At 38.8% G+C, this 21973-nt stretch overlaps 1 protein-coding gene across 3 annotated transcripts in view; it reads right to left on the reverse strand.

Moving 5' to 3' along the window:
* The window catches only part of helz2a (helicase with zinc finger 2a), a 120447-nt gene that overhangs the window by 67358 nt on the left and 31116 nt on the right, over positions 1-21973 (reverse strand). For all 3 annotated transcript variants that reach the window (XM_039776603.1, XM_039776602.1, XM_039776601.1), the window contains 4 exons: positions 14132-14236; positions 10627-11141; positions 7938-8570; positions 5443-6235 (listed from right to left, as the gene is read on the reverse strand). In XM_039776603.1, coding sequence (XP_039632537.1) covers positions 5443-6235; positions 7938-8570; positions 10627-11141; positions 14132-14236 — 2046 coding nt within the window. The remainder of the gene's footprint in view (positions 1-5442; positions 6236-7937; positions 8571-10626; positions 11142-14131; positions 14237-21973) is intronic.

Below are 21973 nucleotides of genomic sequence, written 5' to 3' on the forward strand. Positions count from 1 at the left end.
GCCATGTGCTCTGGTGGGTTTGTAAGTATTGTGTCTTTGTTTTATGTGAGGCAGTACATTCTGTTGAGACTTAATCTCGCATTTGGCCAAAAATGGTGTAAGGCCTTCAAAAATTACAACAGAAACAGATCTAAGAAAGTATAATTGCCACAAAAGTGCAAAAACAAAAAAAAAAATGACCAAAAAGCAAATTAGTCCAAAAATGAAATCCACTTGCACAATACAAACAAAATAAATCAAAAAACAGAGAAACAAATCAAGAAAACACAATACTTGGGCATTCAAAATTAACCACCCTGGACTTCAATTCCCAGCTACCTTTACAGGGCTGGGGGTGGTACTTTAACTATAATGCAGAGGGAACCAAGATACAAGAAACATGAGAAAACTGCAAGACACACACAAATACTAAAAAACAAAAAGAATAAAATTGACAGAATATACAGTACAAAATGAAACACACAATAAATGAACAGAAAAATATAATAAAAAAAAAAAACACAACAGGAAACAATAATAATGAAAATAGAACATAGAAGACACAAAGAATCACTTTAAGTACGATTCAGGGTAGGAACACTGGCTTGAACGATAAAACAAAATAAATTCTTTCACCCACTAAAAAAACTTGCTTATTCTCACAACTTTTTGGGACATGGCCAAGGAAGACGGTGCTAAACTTAAGTTATTCAATTTCAGAGGAACCAGATCTAGCCAGACATTGTATCCTATTGCACCTACAGCGAACAGGTTTAAACAAGGAAACATGACAAACTGACAGGATTCAGTCTTATTCTGGATTCTAAAAAGGCCACTTTTTTCTTAAATGCATTGCAGGTGTGAAAGAAACTTTTGAAAGTCAAATTAGTGGGATTAAGTTCTCTGCCTAAAACTGGAACTGGTCTGACGGGTTATGATGCCAGCTGTTACTGGTGAATACAGTTTAACAAAAGACTCTTGAGGACGTATGAGCAATAAATGAGCAGTATCACCTCCAGACTTTTGTCACCGTCCTGCTCCACTGACAGACTGAGGAGATCGTTCCTCCCCCACACTATGCGACTCTTCTATTCCACTCGGGGGGGTAAACGTTAACATTTTACAAAGTTATTGTCTGTTATACCTGCATTTTTATCACTCTTTAATTTAATATTGTTCTTTGTATCAGTATGCTGCTGCTGGAGTATGTGAATTTCCCCTTGGGATTAATAAAGTATCTATCTATCTATCTATCTATCTATCTATCTATCTATCTATCTATCTATCTATCTATCTATCTATCTATCTATCTATCTATCTATCTAAATGGTAAGACGCTGACACTGGGAATTTGGGCTTGGGTCCATTTTCATACAAGAAGCAGATCTCATTTGTTCCCTTACTAGACAAATCATCCAGGAGGCTGCATTCTCCTTCTGGCGGTGATCAATCAGAATGTCATCCCTTTAACATATGCATCAATGTTCTTGTTTTTGTTATGTGTGGTAGAAATTGAAATCACTTAACCAGAAACCTGAATCCAATGATAAACCTCGGTCATTGATTTGTCATGGAGGTGCAAAACAAGAAATGTATTTGCGAGAACATTATTTGGAAGGAAGAAATTCATAAACAGTTATTTTTAACTCTTATATGAGAGTCTGTAGTGCAGCCAGCAGGGGGACTCTCGCCCCAGGCTCCATCATAATGGAGGTTCCTGAAAAGTCTATTTAACAACATTATGGTATGTCCTAATATAAAGTATCATAAAAATATATATACTAGTACATTACAGAATGCAGTTTTGAAGTTTAAAAAGAGTATGTGTTATTTGCATGTCGCCACAAAACTATACCAGTTGCTATCCAGATAGAAAAAAGGTAAACAAATGTCAGGAGCAATGGAGTGCACAACACAGCTGGAAGGAGCTCTTTTTATTTCAACTTTTTTTTTTGTTTTTCTGCTCACACACTTGTTTGCTTGAAGCCAACTGACAACTGCAATTGGTCAAAGCTTCATGAAGAAGAGCAAAGTGATGAGGTGGTGTTGTGTTGTGAGATTTTGCATAAAAGTTGATAAATGTTTTGTATGTCTTTATCCGTAACTTAGATAAAGCAATGTAATATTAGTGTTACATTGTTGATAATAACAGAAATGGTTCGATGGTTTAAAAACCCCTTTTAGGAATGAGCCTCTTAGTAATTTTACAACAGGGTTTGGGTGAAGTGCCTCAAACAAGTTTGGCAAGTGTTTCTCTACTAAAGTCTCTCAGTCAACCCCCACAGGAAAGCCAGGCTTCCTAACTGCCAAGCTTCACATGGGTAGGTGAGAAGGTATTCTGTCCCCCGATTGGTCTGAAGTATGGCTGTTTGGAACTGTCTGGTATCAAAAGCTTTTAAGTACCATGATGCCCTATTTGACTTCATTCCCCTTCTCTCAGTTTACCTCTCTGTCAAGATGCTCATGTAACCTGTATGTGTGTGCTAGACCATCAGTTCTGTTGTCTGTTAGGCTTTCTCTGAGTTTACTGTCTTAATCTTCTTATTTATTAATTTGCTTTGTACTATGCTATATACTGTATACCCTGCCGTTCTTTCTTATATTCTGTAAGTGCATTGAGCATGGGAAAGGCGCTATATAAATAAAATGTATTATTATTATTATTATTATTGGCTGTAGGGGTTGGACAGAAAACCTATAAATTTGCTCACTCCCTCACTCTCTCTCTCTTACCAAACTGATGAAAGACCATCTCACACACCATGTACTGAAAAGGACAACACAATGGTAAGCACAGCTTGGCAGCTATACTGAGACAGGCATGCGGCCTGTTCTGAAGATAGCTGACCACAAAATGAGGACTTAACTAGTGACATTTTAAGTAACTAACAAGTCTGTGTGCCGCCTGAAATGACACATCACCAATTATCAGGTTGTATGGTTGCCAGTATTCACTTGTACTTTGTATATTGTTATTATTTATAAATATTATCAATAATACATTGTTTAAATTGTAACTCTCCTGCTTGTCTTTTACTACCCCTAATTGCCTGAGGTTACAGAGGTAGGAAGGCAGGTGGAGAGAAGTTATATGGTATAATACCTTATAAACAGTGGTAAGTCTGGGAGATTTGAGGCATTCTGACAAAGGCTACATATTAATAATACAAAAGAGGAAAGTAGAGTAAAATTCTCTACCAAGACAAAACAGGTAGAGAGAGAAGGATCATGTGATGAAGAAAGCAACTGCACAAGCAACACAGCAAACAGCGTGGCAGGTGTGGATTAAAATTGTAATAACGAGAGACAGGTGAACATGCAGCAAGTTATGGAAACAACAGCGTAAATCGCCCATCACAGTTGACCAGTGCTGGCAGTGCCAACATAGCCTCTTTCAGGCTTAACAGTCAAGAAAGCTACCCCACCGGTGTGTACTAGTCCTAAAATCAGACTTCTGCCTGATGTCATAATGACTCTTATCAACCATAAGATAAATCCTTGGAATATATGTGTGCGTTGTACATTGCACATTGTGGTATTTGGCCGGCTTGTCATCCCGGCCAATACTCCCAGGCCGCCAGATGGAGCCCTCCCTGCAGTATGGAGGTGTCCTGAAGACCAGAAGGGAGTCATGGACTTTGTAGTTTTTATCCTCAGCCCTGCTGGGTACCACAGGGGCCGCAAGAGGGAGCTGCAAGGAGGACCGAAGACTTCTTTGTGCCCTATAACCCTGAAGTGCGTCAGAGGAAGAGTGCTTCCAGGGTGAAGAAAAAGGACTTGTGCCTGACCCAAAAGTGATAGTGAATCATGTGGACTGGGGATTGGGAACACTTCCGGGTCAGGGATAATAAAAGGACTGTGAGAGCTCCCAGACGGCGAGCTGAGCTGGGTGGAAGGGTGGCAACGTGTCTGGGAGTCGGAGGACTGGATTATTTTGTACTTGATTATTGTTTATGAGTATTGTGGAGGAGAGGGTGCTTTGTGCACTGTGGCGATTTAATAAAGTTCGATTGTTGGACTTTTACCTGGTGTCTGGATTCGTGGACAGGGGTTCAAGGGAGCGATAGCGCCCCCTGTCTGTCACAATGTGATGTTTTTAAGGGGGTCCAATTAACAAGCTTGTTCAAAAGCCTTGCTGTCCTACTGATTGTTACCTTTCCATTCTAGATGAGATCTTCTCTTAATGTTGCAGTATGAAAGCAGCTTGATAATAAGAAATTCTAGCTCCTTTACTGTCATTAAGCAGAACTAACAGTTTCATCATCTTTTGTCATGGTGTTCAAATCAGTTGTGATCTTTTGAAGAGCACTTCCAAAGGACACATATTTGAAAGAAATGAACCAAGAAGAGAGGCCACAAGGGAATAATATCGCCATTAAATAGGCAATGGTCTAAACTGGGAAGTTAATCAGCATGATTGCCAAAGCTCATGGAAAAAATATAAATAACTAAAAACATAATTTCACTTTGTCATTATTGATTATTAATTGTAGACTGATGGACACAAATGTAGATTTGATGTTAAATGGATAAATCTGACAATACAGTAATGTGCGCAAAAAGTGAAGGGGTCTGAATACATTGTGAATCCCGTGTACATAGCACGTCTGCAAGCTGCTAAATCCAATTCAGAGTGACAGGGCCTGTTTCTATCTGAACCACATCAGATGCAAAGTGGAAGTTCATCCTGAGCAGATCGCCTGTGCATTGCAAAGTTTACCAATGGTACATCTGTACCATTGTGCAATGCGCTGGGCTTGTTGGTGGAAGTGTTCTTTATAAAAACAATTTCAATCCACATGCCTCAGTTTGTGTTTAAAACATGAAGATCAGATTATTTTCAGCACTGAAGAGTGTCAGAAGTGATTTGTGACAGACGGATATCAGCAAGAGTGAAAGGGAAGGTCTACAGGACGGTAGTGAAACCAGCTATGTTATGAATCTGGAGACAGTGGCACTGACCAGAAAGCAGGAGACAGAATTAGAGGTAGCAGAGAGAAACATGCTAAGATTTGCATTGGGTGTGACAAGGATGGACAGGACTAGAAATGAGGACATTAGATGGTCAGCTCAGTTTGGACAGTTGAGAGACAAAGTCAGAGAGGCGAGATTGTGTTGGTTTGGACATGTGCAGAGGAGACATGCTGAATATATTGGGAGAAGGATGCTAAGGATAGAGCTGCCAGGGAAGAGAAAAAGAGGAAGGCCTAAGAGAAGGTTTATGGATGTGGTGAGAGAGGACATGCAGGTGATGGGTGTAACAGAACAAGATGACAAGGAGAGAAAGATATGGAAGAAGATGATTTGCTCTGGCGACCCCTAATGGGAGCAGCTGAAAGAAGAAGAAGAAGACTGTTTTTACATGGATTCCTCATGTTCTTAACAGGCTAAATCTTGTTTTATTAAAATGAGAACAGTTCATAAAAAACACATGAATAAAATATCCAATTGAAGTTGTTTTACCTGTGCCCCTTCTGAAACAACACAAATCTTATCCAGTGTGCACTTCTGCCATTCTTGAGGCCATTTTTGAACAAGGTCTTCCACAATTTCTACAACCTTGCAGACCTCTTCATGGTTGAACCAGCTTCTACTAAAGGGATCCAAGGAACAGGTGCCATGAACATTGTAGAACATTAATGGATAAAACTCTGGGTGAGGGGTCACCTTTCCACTGGCTTTTATTCCATGCTTTTCCCCAGTATAAAAGTTAACAGACACAAATTTAATGATATCTCCAGTGGACCGATAGTTTTCATTGAATATGATCCTGCTTTTCAAAGCTAGCTGGTGCTTCTCTCTTTGATAAAAATGGAATAAGCGATTCAGCAAAGTGTAATCAGAACATTGGTTGTCCCCCACTGAAAACAGCTTCGGCCCCATTTGCATGTGGTCTCCAGCAAGAACGATTCGCGTCATTGGTCCTGCCAAGCTGAGAGGCATTAAAGCTTCACACTCCAACATCTGAGAGGCTTCGTCAATCATGATATGAGTAAAGTATCCCTCAGGGAGGTTAAGGTCATGAAACGTCTTGGACATCATGGTGGTAGTGACAATGATTCGATGTGCACTCAGTGTTGCTCTGTTTGGGTCAGTGAACGTCTGTTTGTCATCAGACATATGGCAGTACTGAAGCGTGATGCTATTAGTGGAGCTCACTTTGGCAGCACAAAATTTAACTCTTAAAGGTTTTGCCTCTGGGTGGCCTGAAATAACATAAGGGTGGAAATGGTCCTTCACATATAAATCAGCTGCACTGCAAAGTATATGATAACAAAAACAGTGTTAGTTATACAAATATACTGGAAAGATGAAAAACACTGACAATATGAATAATTAAATAACAAAAAGATGTGATACGTAAAAATAATTTCTTTGAAGGTAATCAAAAGCAACACTTATTACAAATAAGTTAGTGAAACCTCAGAGTTTTATTCTGTTCTGTATAACTTAATATTCTCAAACACTTCTTGATCCAATTTAGGGGTTCAGTGCCTATATCAGCAGTGTGGAACACAAGGCTGGGGTCCACTTACACACACACTCAGACAGAATTAAAAGAGAATCTACAATTAGCTTAACATGTAAGTCTTTGGGATGTGGAAGACAAAAAAGTACCCAAAAAACCTCACGCAGATGCAGAAAGTGTGTGCCAACCCCACACAAACAACGATAAGCATGCAATTTCAATCCAGAACATTGGATCAGTGAGGCTACAGCAGTAAATATTATCTAAAACATTAGAACTTTTTCAGAGTATCCAAGTTAACCATAGAACGAGGCAGACATTTAGTGAGTAAACACTCTGGTTGAGTACTGTTAACATAAATTTAAAACTCAAATACTCCTTTCATTTATTCATTCATTGTTTCAGTAAAATGTTCAGAATAATGATTGTCAAAACCAAATTCATAGTCAAAAACAAAGTTGAGAAAAAGTCAAAAATATGAAAATCTTTTAAACAGAACACTATACTATAGCTTAGAGGTAATAAACCCAATCTTAGTTACTACAAAGCCTGCAGCATTGCATTAGTAACATCCTGTGACACAATTTTCAAGGACACCATCCTATCAAAGTGACATTGTGTTGTGTAGATGAAGCCACAAAAAACAAAATGGTATCCCACTAGTATATAACTTAAAATGACAATAAAGATCAATCAACAGATTACAAACTAAATGCAGCACATCTGTGGCATGTGGCTGGGGGTGGTACCCAGCCTAGACGCCCAGGAGGACCGGAGGAGGGCTTACGCCTCCTCCAGACCACGAGGGAGCGACCACCCTGGTTGCTTTTGGGACCCTGGGTAGAGATCATTGAAGCTCAGCCCTGTAGGAGACTTGCAAGCACCACACCTCAAATCAACTCCAGGCCTTTTATCTGCTTAATTGATAAGACATAACGACGGACTTGAACACACCTGCCTATGAAATAGCCTTTGAGTCAATTGTCCAATTAATTTTGAGCCCATGAAATAAAAGGATTGTGTTAAAAAAATGCTTTAGTTGCCTCACATTTTTATGCAATCATTTTGTTCAACCCACTGAATTAAAGCTGAAAGTCTGCACTTCAACTGCATCTGAGTTGTTTCATTTAAAATTCATTGTGGTAATGTACAGAACCAAAATTAGAAAAACGTTGTCTCTGTCCAAATATTTATGGACCTAACTGTAACAAATAAATGTTAATTTAGTGACTAGATAGTACTAACTTAAAACAGATACTAATAAATCAATACTAATGTAATAAATGTACTGCATATACAGTAAGTAAGATATATTTATTTAGCTTTTAACATAATAGTAAACTCTAAAAGGGATACATGAATTATTACAATTTATTTCTACCTGTTAATTAATGGGAATTTGAAATGAAACCCCTGTGCGAGTATCGATGCTACTCCATTTGCTAGCACATGTTGATATTACAAACGGTTCAACACATTGTCACTTTACCTGTTAGTATGAGTACAGATCAGCACTCTTGTGTTAGGCTGGCGTATCGTTTCCATTGCTGCTTTTGCTAGCGTGAAGGTCTTTCCTGTACCAAAGGGCCCATAAATGAGTAAGGGGGCGACAGGTTTCTGAGCAAATGTGTCCCCAGTAATATAAGAAATGGCGGCTTGTTGTTTTGGGTTGAGTTTTAAACAACTAGTGTCACCAGAAGGGAATGAGCATGATGCAAAGTCTGGAAACACTCCATTTATATTTGTTATAAGATCCACTGCGAGGTGCCATTTGCAGAAATATAGTCGGTCCATCTGAAACTGGATTTCTACATCACGTTGTGTTCCTACCTCCAAGCCGAGATCAGCAATGCAGCGCTTTGAAATTGACAAGCAGATGTTTTTTTCGTTTCCCACGTCTTTTAGAATGGCTGCTTCATACACATTTTTGTTAATCTTTGGGCACGGTGCTAAATAAACTGACTTGACAACTCTTTTTAGCAGGTATCCTTCATGTGTGTCGGGGGTCAAAACATATGGAACTGGGACTTCGGTTAACAATTCTCCATTGGTGGAACACTTTATCCCAGTGACTTCATTGAAAACACAGTTTGTTGGTGTAATGGTTACTTGCAAACTGAGCCTGCAATGATAGAAAAGATTACAAAACAGGGCTTAATAAGCATTTAGAGGATGTGCACAGAATTAAAAATGTAAGAATTATATGAAACTGACAACATTTTAAGATTTTTCTGCTATGCACAATAATAAACAACGCCACTCCATCACTTCCTAAATCTCAGCCTATCAAACAAATAGCATGTTCGTGTATTATTCATTGCAAAATGCTAAATAAAAGATTACTGTAAAATTACTTCTGTTAAATTTTCAGTTATGGCTAATTTTTCATATCTTATTTTCACCTAAGGTCTTGATTTAGATTTAAATGAATGACAAAACAAAAATACAAAATTTTATGTAAAAGACAATAAAAATAACTAAAGACAACTGCGTCCAAATTAGTGCCACAATGACACTGCGGAAATTAATAATGGAATCCAGACACAAGCTACCTGTTGGTCAAAATCTCTGATTTAAAGATACAAACAAACACTACGAATAAATAATAATTTATAATTATTGCCTTTAAAGTACACTATGGAATAAACCATTACACCTACACCTGCTGAGGCACTCCTGCTGAATGTGAAATGTTGAATTCCAAATATTTTTTCCAGAACTATTAAAGTACCATTTTGAAATGTCGGCATTGGGTTAAAGCTCTTAGTCCAGGCAGATCTACTGCGTACACAGGTCAGTGTCTTGCTTTTGCTCTTATGCACAGTTACGTAATTTAAATAGTCCAAGAAAATTGTGGAACATGCTATAAATAGCAGCCAAATCATATGTGACTAATAAATACAAGAAGGAATCAGTGCTGCCCTCCAGAATGTTTGGGACAAAGACAGGTTTCTCTTTGATTTACCCCTCTGCTCCACAGCACTTGAATCATATCTGAACTGTGGAGCCATTACATTCAATCGATTCAAGAACCAACGGGTCGACCCTTTAAAGTTCAGAGTGACCCCATTAGAGAGCAGGAGGTGAAGTCGGTCATCAGGGTGGCTCTAGATAAGCGTCATACTCACCGGTACGCAACGGCTAAAATTGAGAAGTGCTGATACTCCGTACCTGTAAGTCCTGGCCCAATTCATGACCTGGATGGAATTGTAAAATCAAATGTGTGCGTTTTTTATTTTTATTTGTGCATCAGTAAAGTTGTTTTCTGTTATTGTTGTTGTGGCCAACGTTTAAAGTATGTCACTATGATCCATTAAGTTCATTTCATTGTATTCATATGAACAGAAACCAGACTCACTTAGGGAAGACAGATGACAGAAAAAGATTTGCGTCTCTCACATAACACACAAGGCAAGCTGACTGACAAAGGGGGCAGATTCGCTAGGGTTAGCAATATGACAAGAAGATAAGCAACAAACAACTGTTCGCTGTTAAGGCAGGATATTTAGGGAAAGAAGGAGTGTGCAGTGACCCAAAAGTTCACTTTCTGTGAGTGATGAACCAGCAAACCAGAATGTTCCCATGATTGGAGCTTGCATGATCGTGTTTCAGACCCTTGAACTGTGGGAAATGTATAAATGCGTAGACGTTGACCAGAACAGCAGAGCTCCCCTAAAGATGGATGGAAGACATCGCTCTTGCCCGTGTCTCAGACAACATGCTTTCCCACACTCTGTCTCGAAGTTACATAAACGCCGATCACAGGAAACCCTGACTGTATCGTGCTTTGGCCAAGCAGCTCTCCTTCGAGTATTATGTTCTTGTGACTGTTAAGCTTATATTAAACAGAAGCTAGTATAATTTTCCTTGAGTGTTACTGACTCTTTATTCGATTTTGAATCACCGCCATACCAGTAGTGAAAGATGCTGTATATCTTTATGCATATTGTTAGGTTAGTAATGGGTGCAATCACTAATGAACTTCTGCCCCCTTCTGGATACAGTTGTCTGTAATTATTTGTCTCAAATTAGACCGGCACACAGACACACACTCACTTTATAAATAACAATAACAGAAAACAAACATGAACTTCTGGACCATTTACAATAAATTAGTAAAATATCTAAAGCCAAGGGTTCATTGTGCGTAAACCCACCATTGTTGGGTGATCATTTACCTGGATAGCACTACTTCTTCTGCGTATTCTTCTCTGTAGAGAAAGCTGTGCATTCGGTCTTTGTAATTGATCCTTGTAATTGGTACATTGATGCCAGTGGTTTGTTTAAAATGTGGCATTAATACGGGGGACTTGTATTTTGTAAGTAAACTCTGTTCTTCTTCTGTCTTTATAAAATAAGGTATCACCAGACGATTACCGCTATTCCAGCACGGTAGTGTCACAGGTGAAATTGTCTCATTACATAGCTCATTGGCTGCAGTAGGTTCTTCATGTTGACAGACTGTAGCTTGGATTTTCTGGACTAAAACAGGCCTTGAATCAAAATCAAAAACTACCCACTGTTCATAGACACCAGAGGTGACCGACTGAAAAGAAACGTTAACTCGGTAGTTGACACCTGAGACGTGGAATGTGGACCCTTTTTCATAAGAGCAAACATCTTTGAAATCTTCACCCAATGTAAACATGGCTCCGGGTTCTTGCTTCAATAAGGCAACATTCACCAACTGCATCTGTACTTAAGAAAACGTTCAAGTTAATAATGTCTCCAGAGAAAATTTCAATACATAAATTTACTCCTTAATAAAATGTATCACTGAACAATTAGACAATTCACCAAACTGAAGTCATGGTTTATTATATTTAATACTATCCGTCTGCCCGCGTAGCAGTAAAACAGGACAAACTTTAAAAATCAATAAACAAGTTAGCTAAGCAGAGGTAAGGTACATTACAAAATGCACAGGTAGACCGACTCCCCACTCCTGACGTCACGCTTCCCCCTCCCCTCGGCCTGCAGCCTCTGTCTCGGATTAGCGCAAATATATCACTCCTGCAAGGGAACTATGATTCTTAGCGTGATGAGAGAAGTCGCAAAATCAACCGTAATGTTCAAGCAAATTATAGAAAAAACCCAGATCTAAATCCATTACGTAATTCCCTTGTTCACTAGCTAAACGGAAGTACGAGGCTGGTGCATGAGTTAGAAGGGTTTGACCTCAGGTTTTTTTATTTAATACACGTGTTGTCCAGTTGGTCTTGTATAACAATACACACACAATCCCTTTCCCTCACCACAGCCTTTTCCTCTTTAGATAGAGCTCCCTTTTTTTAACTGCTTCCACTTGGCATCGCTCGTCGAACTGACCACTCTTATAGGGTGTATGGCTGTGAAAATGTGGCTGTGGTCGCAATGGGATTGACCTGGTTTAGTAACTCCAGCCTAGTGTGTTGGGGCTTTGATTTTCTGACATGAGCATCAAATTATCGTTATTTTCACTCATCCATTGCCCACCACTCAAAGTTATCAGCCATTAGCATTACAGCTGTAGGTCTCGTTCACGTGGCCTGGGCAAATGCCAGAAACCACCACACTGCTGTTGTCAGTATAAAATGCTGGACAATAGAATGAACCAATAAGACCAATTTTCTAATTCTAAGATCCTTGCTTGGTATTTTCATTATCATTTTTTCATTTTTGACACCTTCTTCTACATGTTTTGCCCATTTTGAAATTTTTCTTCCTAATCCTAGCAACCAGACAGACATCCACACAGACATTTGTTCTTTTATTAAGGTTGAAAAATAAATTTAATGTAATTCTAACTGAAAAATGTAAAGGGTTTACGGCAATCCTTATATTGTTACGGACTGTAATAAGAGGCACGTTTATGGAGGGGGTACTGTTAGTTACTTTGGTGTGTTTTGACCAATGTATCCAAGAAACACAGGTAACACTTCTCACACACATGCACATGGGGGGCAGCTAAAGGGCTCAAAGGAAGGTAATTCCATACCAGTCCAGTGGGTGGCGAGGTACACCGATCCTTTTTCTTTCTCCACTACAGACTCATTATGGGAAATTTCACCTGGCCTCCATGATGTCTCTTCTGGTCACGAGCCTGATGGTATCATAATTACCTCACTTCCTCTGCTGCACTTTAAATATGCACCATCTCAACCTCAGTAGTTAGATCTGTTTTAGACTCGATCTTGTACACATCTGTACTTAAAAACTATTCCATTTGCAGCCAGGAAACATTATACGGGTGGCTGCCCAAAATCATTTTTATGGCTCTTTGACATACTGATCTGTCGGCAATCAGTGAATGGGACCACTTAGCTGCTTATTTTGAACTTCTCTCTGAATACATACAGAATTGGCCAGCAAGATGAACAACTGGTTTTCTTAATTGCAGACTAAAGGGCTGAAATGAAATGAGTCACAGACCGCTTGCAGACATTTTATCAGAAGAGAAGACAACTGGATGAGAATGGCAAGCCGAATTAATAGCTGACATAAATATCGAGACACTTGTGAGTTCTTACGCTCCTTCTTGCCTACTCGGGTCTACTGATAAATGATGTCTGACGATGCCCTTCAGATCTCAATCCAGACTCTTTTCATGTGTAGCACCTAGCTGGTGGAATGAGCTGCCCACCTCAATTCAAACTTTTGACTCCCTCAACGTGTTTCAGAAGCATTTCAAGACTCTCTTGTTCTGCAAATTCCCGTCTATCCGATATTCTGAGTGCGACACTTGTGGTTATCAATTTTCTGACCTTGTCTTGTTCTGTCACTATTGTTCCCAAACAAAACCCACACAGATGTTCACTTGATTATGTTGACCTCTTTTGTAAGCTGCTTTGAATAAAAGTGTCTGCTTAGTAAATAAATGTAAATGTTAACATTTAGAGATATCTCGAAATGCATTTTAATATATCTGGAAATGTGTTTAAGATATCTTAAAATGAATTACAGATATCTAAAATACATCTATTTCAAGATATCCTAAATGCATTTTAAGATGTCTCGAATAGATTTTAAGCTGTCTGGAAATTATACTCTGTTTATATTAAGACATCTCAAATCAATTACAGGCGACTTCCTGTGCATTTTAAAATTATAAGATCTAAGAGACCTGGAAGTAATTTTGAGATATCTTAAAATGGTTTGGATTTCATTTTAAGATATCTGGAAGCCTAGCCAAGATATCTTCTAATGTTTTTCAGATATCTTTAATTTGATTCATGCTCAAATATCTGCTCATTTTGAGATATCCCAAATGCATTTCAAGATATTTTAAAATAGACAGGCAGCTCCACTGAAAGAATAGGAACTTTCACAGAGAGTCAGATATCTTGAAATGCATTTCAGATATACTAAAATACGTTCAAGTTCAAACGTGAGGCATCTCTAATGTATTTGAGATATCTTGAAATGGCCACAAAGTTATTTTGAGATATCTGGAAGTGTACCTGAGAGATCTTGAAATGCATTTGAGATATCTCAACATGTACTGCAGCAAACCTAAAAATGTAAGCAACATATTTTGAAATATCTGGAAAGGTGATTCGGGTATCTAAAAAGTAAACTGCATTTTCAGATATAGGAAATTCATTTTGAGATATCTCTTAAAGTTATTTTGCCTTGTTCCACAGCACGAGGGAAGCATCTGCTCTACAGTATACCATATGAAAAGCACAGAGAGAATTCAGTTACCTCAGACTCCACTGTAAAGTTCCACATCAGCTTTTCCTTTTCTTTGCAGAACATTATCTTCTTATTATCACATAACACAGTAACGTCATCGAGCTGCTCTGCCATCTGTAAACATAAAAAGGGAGAAGTGTGTTTCTATAGAAACAGCATTAAGATAAGAATGATTGTTTTATGAGACAGCAGAGGGGCCACTACAAGCTCAGTGTTTCCAATCACGTGTCATTTATACTGAATACAATTTCAGGACTAAGTTCTGTGTCTTCCTGCAAGAACTTCATGTAAGTTATCAATTTTCAAGGCCTGGTTTAGCGTTTGGAAATAAGAGATTTACTCAAAATACACCCTTGGTTGTTGTATATTCGTACCTCATGCTCAAAATGTTAAGCCTATTTTTTATCTCCTTTCATTGCTGCCTGTTTTCACCTTTTTGTGTTTTTTAATTATTCTTTTTAGAAAGTAGCAAGTTTGGAGCAGACCTCTGTGAGGATGGTACTGTGTAAGTATAAAGCAGATGAGAGACTACAACAGCTGAGTCGGCATTGATATTACAGGTACTAGTCCAGGGATTGACCCAATGGAGCAGGCTGCTGGGGGTGGGCACAGGGATGTTTGGGAGAGCTCAATGCATGCAGACAAGCCTACCAGAGGGTTTGGATTAGCATATCATAGCTATACATGTGGCGAAGATGCCTGACTTTCAGAATTTGTGATTTATAACCTTTTGGTCCATTATCCCTTAGAAACTCCTTGCTTTTTCTGGGGGTTCTTATGATGCTATATGACCCTGCTCGTGTAAATGTGAAAGGTAATAGTTTTTCTTTGTAAATATTGGAGAAGAGGTGCCAAAAATTCAGTATTAAGTTCAGATACTTATTGTAAGGTGTTCGATATTTCGAAAAAAGTTGATTTTAGTATAGAGTCTGTATGTGTGTGCCTGTGGAAAATCGATATTGACTTTCATGTCTTAAAATTACAATTTTCGGCAGTAGATTTTAGATTGTAATTTTGGCAATTTTTTTTTTTTTTGAAGTACATAATTTATTTAAATATACATGTACGCACACACAGAAACATATTTCACAGTTGTGAGAGAGACTTTTGTGCTCGTTTAAAGAAATTTATACGTAAAGATGGGTTAGCAGCTCATTTGCCCTATCAGAGCATATGCTTCATGACAGAGAGAATGACGTGAACACACAAACACCAACATACACACAAACACTGAGATGCACACGTACACACACACACACACATGCGTGTGCGCACACCCACCCACACACACATCCCTACCCAACCACACACACACACACACACACAACCATAGATCTATAAAAGTCGACATGCACAGAGGCATTAAAACTCCCAGTGTATGAACCTTTCTGTCTGTGTAGCTTGTCTATTTCATTTGTCCCTGTGTCTTTAATTTCAAATTAAATATTATTAAAGTTTTCATTTGATTCAATTTCATTTTTATTTTATGCTACATTTATTTGTGTACATAATAAATTTTATATACGTTAATGTATTTGATTCCATATTAGTTGTGTTCTATTGTAGAATCTTCTATTGAGTGAAGTGTAACTTACAAGGGAGAAGTGTAAGGACCATTCCATTCTGAATTTTTCTATTTCATATCTTTTTTGAAACATAGAAAATTAAGACTAGAAACAGTCTCTCTATTATATAAAAAAATCTTGGGACGAGATGAGACATTTTCAGAGAGATAATTTCACATTCCGTGAGACGAAACTTTGTGCCAAGAGATGAATTGAAAACCTAACAGGTCCAAGCGGGGGCGGAAATAAAAGACAAACAGTAGAAGAAGTAAAAACAAAGAGTAGAAGACAACGTATAACATCATAAAGAGTTTCAAAAATGTTGGCACGATACACATGCAGTGCAGGTTAGAGATGATGAAAGTACTGAAATTCGAAAGTCTCAAAAAACTGATAGTAAAGATTGTATTAGTGCTAACAAACAAATTAATACTTGGCGAAATAATGAAACAGCGAAAAGAGATCAAATATATACACATAGGTGATATGACAGAGCTACTACAAGTGTAATTTCAAAGAAACCACAATTTGGTCAGGTTTATATTTATGATCACAGAGAAGCAATGCAACATAGAATCAAACGAGTTAAACTTTCAGATGTATTAGTATTGCACTTTACATGAAATGTATCTGAAAAACATGGACAAAGACGTTTTCTTGGATTTCTGTATGAATCCGAAAGATCACGGTCGCATATATAATAAACCAACATGTGACGAATTGTCAGCGATAATAGTTTCGAAAGACGGAGATATCAAAGACAGAGCTGATATTTGTGTTTATCCAAAAGCACAGCACGATTCATCACAACTGGCAGATCCAGGAAATGACTAGTGCGTAGGGTCCGCACGGGGGTTAGCGAGCGAAGTGAGCAGGGGGCAGAGCCCCCTAGTCTTTCTTAAGAAAATAAGTAATATGTGGTAGATTGAAGCTACAAGCAAGATGTGGTTTGAAATAATTTTTTGTACCATACACGCAAAAACAACAGTCTATAAATTCGGGCACAGTGAAGTCAAAATTGTTACTTTTGCTGTGCATTAAATCAATTTACATTTGTGATTGAAAGATTAGTATGTGACAAAGGTACAGAATGCCTACTTTTATTCCTGCATACTTCTGTTTATGTGTGTCTTAAAAGAATATTCCACCTATTTTTTGATGTTACCCCATATAGTTTATAGTGATAGCCTAGAAAAAAAAATCTCTTGTTTTTACTGACAACAAAGATAAATAAAGTTTGCAAGAAACAATCATCCTATTATCTGGCTAATCTAATCTCACAATTTGAATTGTTATTCCTTTAACCAACTGCCCTTCAGCATTGTGTTTTACTCTAAACACTTCTGTGACGGCGTGTTACATATTGATCTAGTGGCATACATAACATAAACATTACACCAGCTGTCATTGGAGAAAGCCTGAAATCATGCTGAACAATAACTGGTATAAGCCATAAAAATGACATGTGGTGTATACTGGCATATCACGGTGGAGCGAGAAACAGGAAATGCTAAGACAGCAAACATCAGCTACATGCAAATCATCCAGGGAATGGTAGATGAAATGGAAATACTTTTTCCATACCTAACTGAAAAACACAAGCTCCATGGAAACTTATTAGCAATGGAGAGACGTGCAAAGTGCTCAGGTGTAATGAAACTTATCAGTCTCTCCATACCAACTGAAAAAAGTATTTGCAGAAGGTTCTTACTATGGAATTAATATGTTTCTTCTTCAAGAGCAGCACAAGCACTGGATTCTTGCGAGATGAGCACCTAGATCTCCAATGCCGATCAAACATTAATTCTTCAGAGACTATTATATATCTCAGTGTTTCTGAGAAAAACAGACCACTGTGGTGTATGGCCGGCCGTTTATCCCGGCCAATACCCCCAAGCCACAAGGTGGAGCCCTCCCTGCAGTATGGAGGTTCCCCGAAGACCAGCAGGGCATCATGGACATTGCAGTTTTTATACACAGCCTTGCTGGATGCCATGGGGGCCACTAGGAGACGCTGCAGGGGGGAACAACGGTTATTTACCCTACGCCCCGGAAGTACGTTCGAGTCACATGGACAAGGGGAATGACGTGCTTCCGGGGTGAAGAAAAGGACTTTTTACCTGAACCGGAAGTGATACAGGATGACATGGACTGGGGATTGGGAACACTTCTGGGTCAGGGAATATAAAAGGACTCTGGGGACTCCAGACGACGAGCTGAGCTGGGTGGTAGGAGGGCAACGCGTCTGGGAGTGGTGGAGAGTATTATTGTTATTGATTTGTGTTTATTTATGAGTATTGTGGAGGAGAGGGTGCTTTGTGCACTGTGGCAAGTAAATAAAGTCATCGTTTGGACTTTTACTGGGTGTCTAGATTCATGGACAGGGGTTCAAAGGAGCGATAGCGCCCCCTATCGGTCACACCACATATGTCTTTTAAATCTGCCATTAACCCAAAATATCAATTGAACTTCCAAAAGGTTTCTGAAATTGTGCCTCAGGACAAAGATACAAGTTTATCTTATTTGTTTTACACTTAAAAAGAATTTTCTGTTAAATCGTTCAGTGGATCACTAAAACACTATTAGCACAACAAAAAGACAGAAGTTATTTTAATGTCATCACGTTGTTAGGCATTGCTTATAAATGATAAGAAATGCTTTGCAGAAGTGTCAGGAGGAACAAACTCCATTTCATACCAGTTAGTGGGATGATGTAACAATAGGGGGTTCCAGTCTGCAGGTGGAGGCTTGAGCAGCTTCACCATCACAACTTTTAGTGCAGTTTCAAACTGACATGATGCCAAACAGCATCAGAACACAATCTGAAGGTGAGGTGACAAAGTCTTAAAGACTTTGTTTGTATGGACAACATGGAGTTGTTCAACTAGCAGTCAGGAAAGCAGCTAAACAAAAGCAAAACCAGTATCTGAAATTAAAAAAACTTCCATCTATAAATCATGTTCATTTTGTCACTATTACATTAAACTTTGAAGACTCCCAGCAAAACTTTGTGGTGTCCTCTGTCACCTGTCCAGCTTGTCCCTAAGGCTCCATAAAGTGGCGCTGCTGCGGAAAACATCCTGAATTGTTTCTGTTCCAAATAAGGTAGGCATCTCTTAATTTAATGACTTAAGATCAGCGGCATTTACGTCTCACATCATGAAGACCTTTGAGAGACTGGTCCTGGACTATATGAGTCATCTTGTGGTAGACTACCTGGATCTGCTGAAGTTTATCTATCTGACAAAGATTGGAGTAGACGATGTGATTATCTCTCTGCTCCATAAGGCTTATTCTCAACTGGACAAAGCTGTTAGCACTGTGAAGATTCTGTTTATTTGTTGTTCTCCAGTGCCTTCAATGCCATCCAGCCATGCCAGTTAAGGGGTAAACTCAGAGATATGGAGGTGGATGAGCCTGTGGTGCCCTGGATGATGAACTCTTTGTTGGGCAGGCCGTGATTTTCTGATGTGGATGTGAGCGACACAGGAGCACCACAAAAAACAGGCCAGTCTGTTTTTCTCTCCACTCTGTACGCCTCAGGCTTTAAAAACACCAGCTCATGTCACATGTACAAATTCTCAGATTATCCTGCACTTATGAGGTGGCCTCGGAACCCCTACAGATTTAGTTTTTTTTTCTCTGGAGTTTGTTTCTGTTTTGTATGTCCTCCCGACCATCAGGCCTTACTTTATTCTTTGTTACTTAGTTTTGCCTAATCTTATTTTTATATTTTTCTTTATTCTTCCTTCATCTTGTAAAGCTATTTGTACTACATAATTTGTATGAAAACGTGCTATAGAAATAAACGTTATTGTTGTTGTTATTATTAAGGAGGAGTGAGTGTAAGGAGTCAGGTGGAGAACTTGGTTTCTTGGAGCAGACAGAACTGTCTGCAAGTCAACATCAGCAAAACCATAAACTGGTTATTGACTTTCGCCGCACCAAACAGCTTTACTTTCCAGTCACTATGACTGGTTGGACTGGTCTTTATTGATCCCATAATGTGGGTGGTGACATCCTTCACATCTTCTATAACCCTGTAATGACCAGTGTGATTTTCTACACTGTGAGAGGTTGGGCTGGTAACATCACTTCAAGAGAGGCCCAGCTAATTAATAAGCTCATACAAAGAGCAGGTTCAGTTATAGGACCTCCCGGAGGTCGTAGCAAAGGAGGGAATTAAAACAAAGCCGAGTGCCATTATGAACAATGCTGCACATCCTGTCTCTGATGCACAAACACTGAGGACTTTCAGCCAAAGAATCATTCAGCAGAAGTGTGTCAAGGAATCCTACTGGGGATCCTTTATACCAACAGCAATATGCCTACATAATGCCTCACTGTGATTGTGACTGCCAAGGCAAACAAAAACAACAACAACAAAGCGAAGAATAGAAAAATAGAAGACACAATAAAAAATAAAAATAAGTCAACATTAATTAACATAGAATAAGTAAGGTCCGATGGCCAGGGTGGACAGAAAAAACAAACAAAAAAAACTCCAGATGGCTGGAGAAAAAAAATAAAATCTGCAGGGGTTCCAGACCAAGAGACCGCCCAGTCCCCTCTGGGCAAAACGTTAGTCTTTCTTTTTTGCTTTTTTAATTTCTAGCCATTCTGGTGTGTGTTCAGACTATATTGCATGTGTATATATGTATTTACTGTGGTGGGCTAGCGCCCTGCCTGGGGTTTGTTTATTGCCTTGCATCCTGTGTTGGCTGGGATTGGCTCCAACAGACCCCCGTGACCCTGTAGTTAGGATGTAGCGGGTTAGATAATGGATGGATGGATGGATATGTGTATTTATTTATCTATTGTGATAAATAAGTCCGCCAAACAAATCTCAAAGAGTTGGGGAATTACTCCATATATTGCTGGGATGCAATATTTGGTCAAGATGATATTCAAAGTATCAGATATTCGACAAAATGGCAATTGTGATGGTCGTTTTTATAAAGTTAAGAAAATGGCTACAGGAAATAATTAAACAGGAAGTGAGGTACAATGGGAAATGATGTCATTCGAGCTGGGCGGAAGTGACGTCATTGGCGAGGGACCGGAAGTGATGTTATCAATGTGGGCCGGAAGTGACATCATCAGCAAAGGGCCGGAAGTACCGTCATCTTCGGGAGCCAGAAATGACATCATTAGTGGAGGACCAGAAGTGATGTCATGGAGGAAGTAGTTGTGGAGCCATTTTCAGAGGTACAGATTGTTGAAGGTAATTGAGCATTATTTTTCTTCTTTTGTTCAACAAAGTCAGAGAGAGAGGCATCAGTACCACAATACAACCCCCTATCTGGTAATAAATCGCTCACCTCTGGGCTTGTTGGCAGCCTCTGAAGTGCACATGTGTGATACTATATATTTAATTATTTAAAGAGCTTCTGTAAAAAATCAAATTTCCCTAAGGGACAAATAACGTTCTCTCTATCACACCACCCTGAGCATATATATGGTATCTGAATAATAAATCTGAAAATACTCATTTTTTTCACAAAATGTAACATCTGTCATCAAAGCAGACAAAAATAAACAAACCATTGATTTTTCCGCTTATTCAATGTCCACATGTAACTGTTAATTCTGCCAAAGAAACAACTGAGGCAAGTATTTAATGATAGAGAATTAGAAGATGAAACATAGTCTAAAGTTGTGCAAAGTTTGAAACCAGGAAGTTAAACTGACCTGTCATCAAGCCAATTCAAAATAGCAGAAATCAAAGTCGAAGAAGAAAAAGTTGAAACCAGAAGCCTGATAAACAAAATTCAGTCACCGCTGAAGATTTGTATCGAGAACACAAGACATCTTTGAGCTGACCTTTGTACCCTCTAACCCAGGGATCTCAAACTCCAGTCCTGGAGGGCCGCAGTGGTTGCAGGATTTTATTCTAACCCTTTTCTTGATTAGTGACCTGTTTTTGCTGCTAATTAACTTCTTTTGAATTCATTGTAATTGACTTGTTTTTGAAGACTCAGACCCCTTAATTGTTTCTTTTTCCTTAATTAGCAGTCAAACATTAATGATATAGAAAATGAGCCAAAACATGAGTAGCAAACTGTGTCCATCATACACTATCTGAAAACAAAGAAAGATGAAGTTCTGAGGAATGTTGATCTGCTCAGGTCCACAAAACATTTTCACAGTGTGCTCTTAGAAAAGTGAAAATCAGCAATTTTAGAAATGTCTGCCATTGCATAATGAGAGCAGCAACAAGCCATGAAATTAAAGAACGGGTTTAATGAACGACCAATTGGAGTTTGAGGCCCTGACTTAGTTGGTC

Source organism: Polypterus senegalus, chromosome 14, assembly GCF_016835505.1.
Source record: "Polypterus senegalus isolate Bchr_013 chromosome 14, ASM1683550v1, whole genome shotgun sequence".
Lineage (NCBI taxonomy): Eukaryota > Metazoa > Chordata > Cladistia > Polypteriformes > Polypteridae > Polypterus > Polypterus senegalus.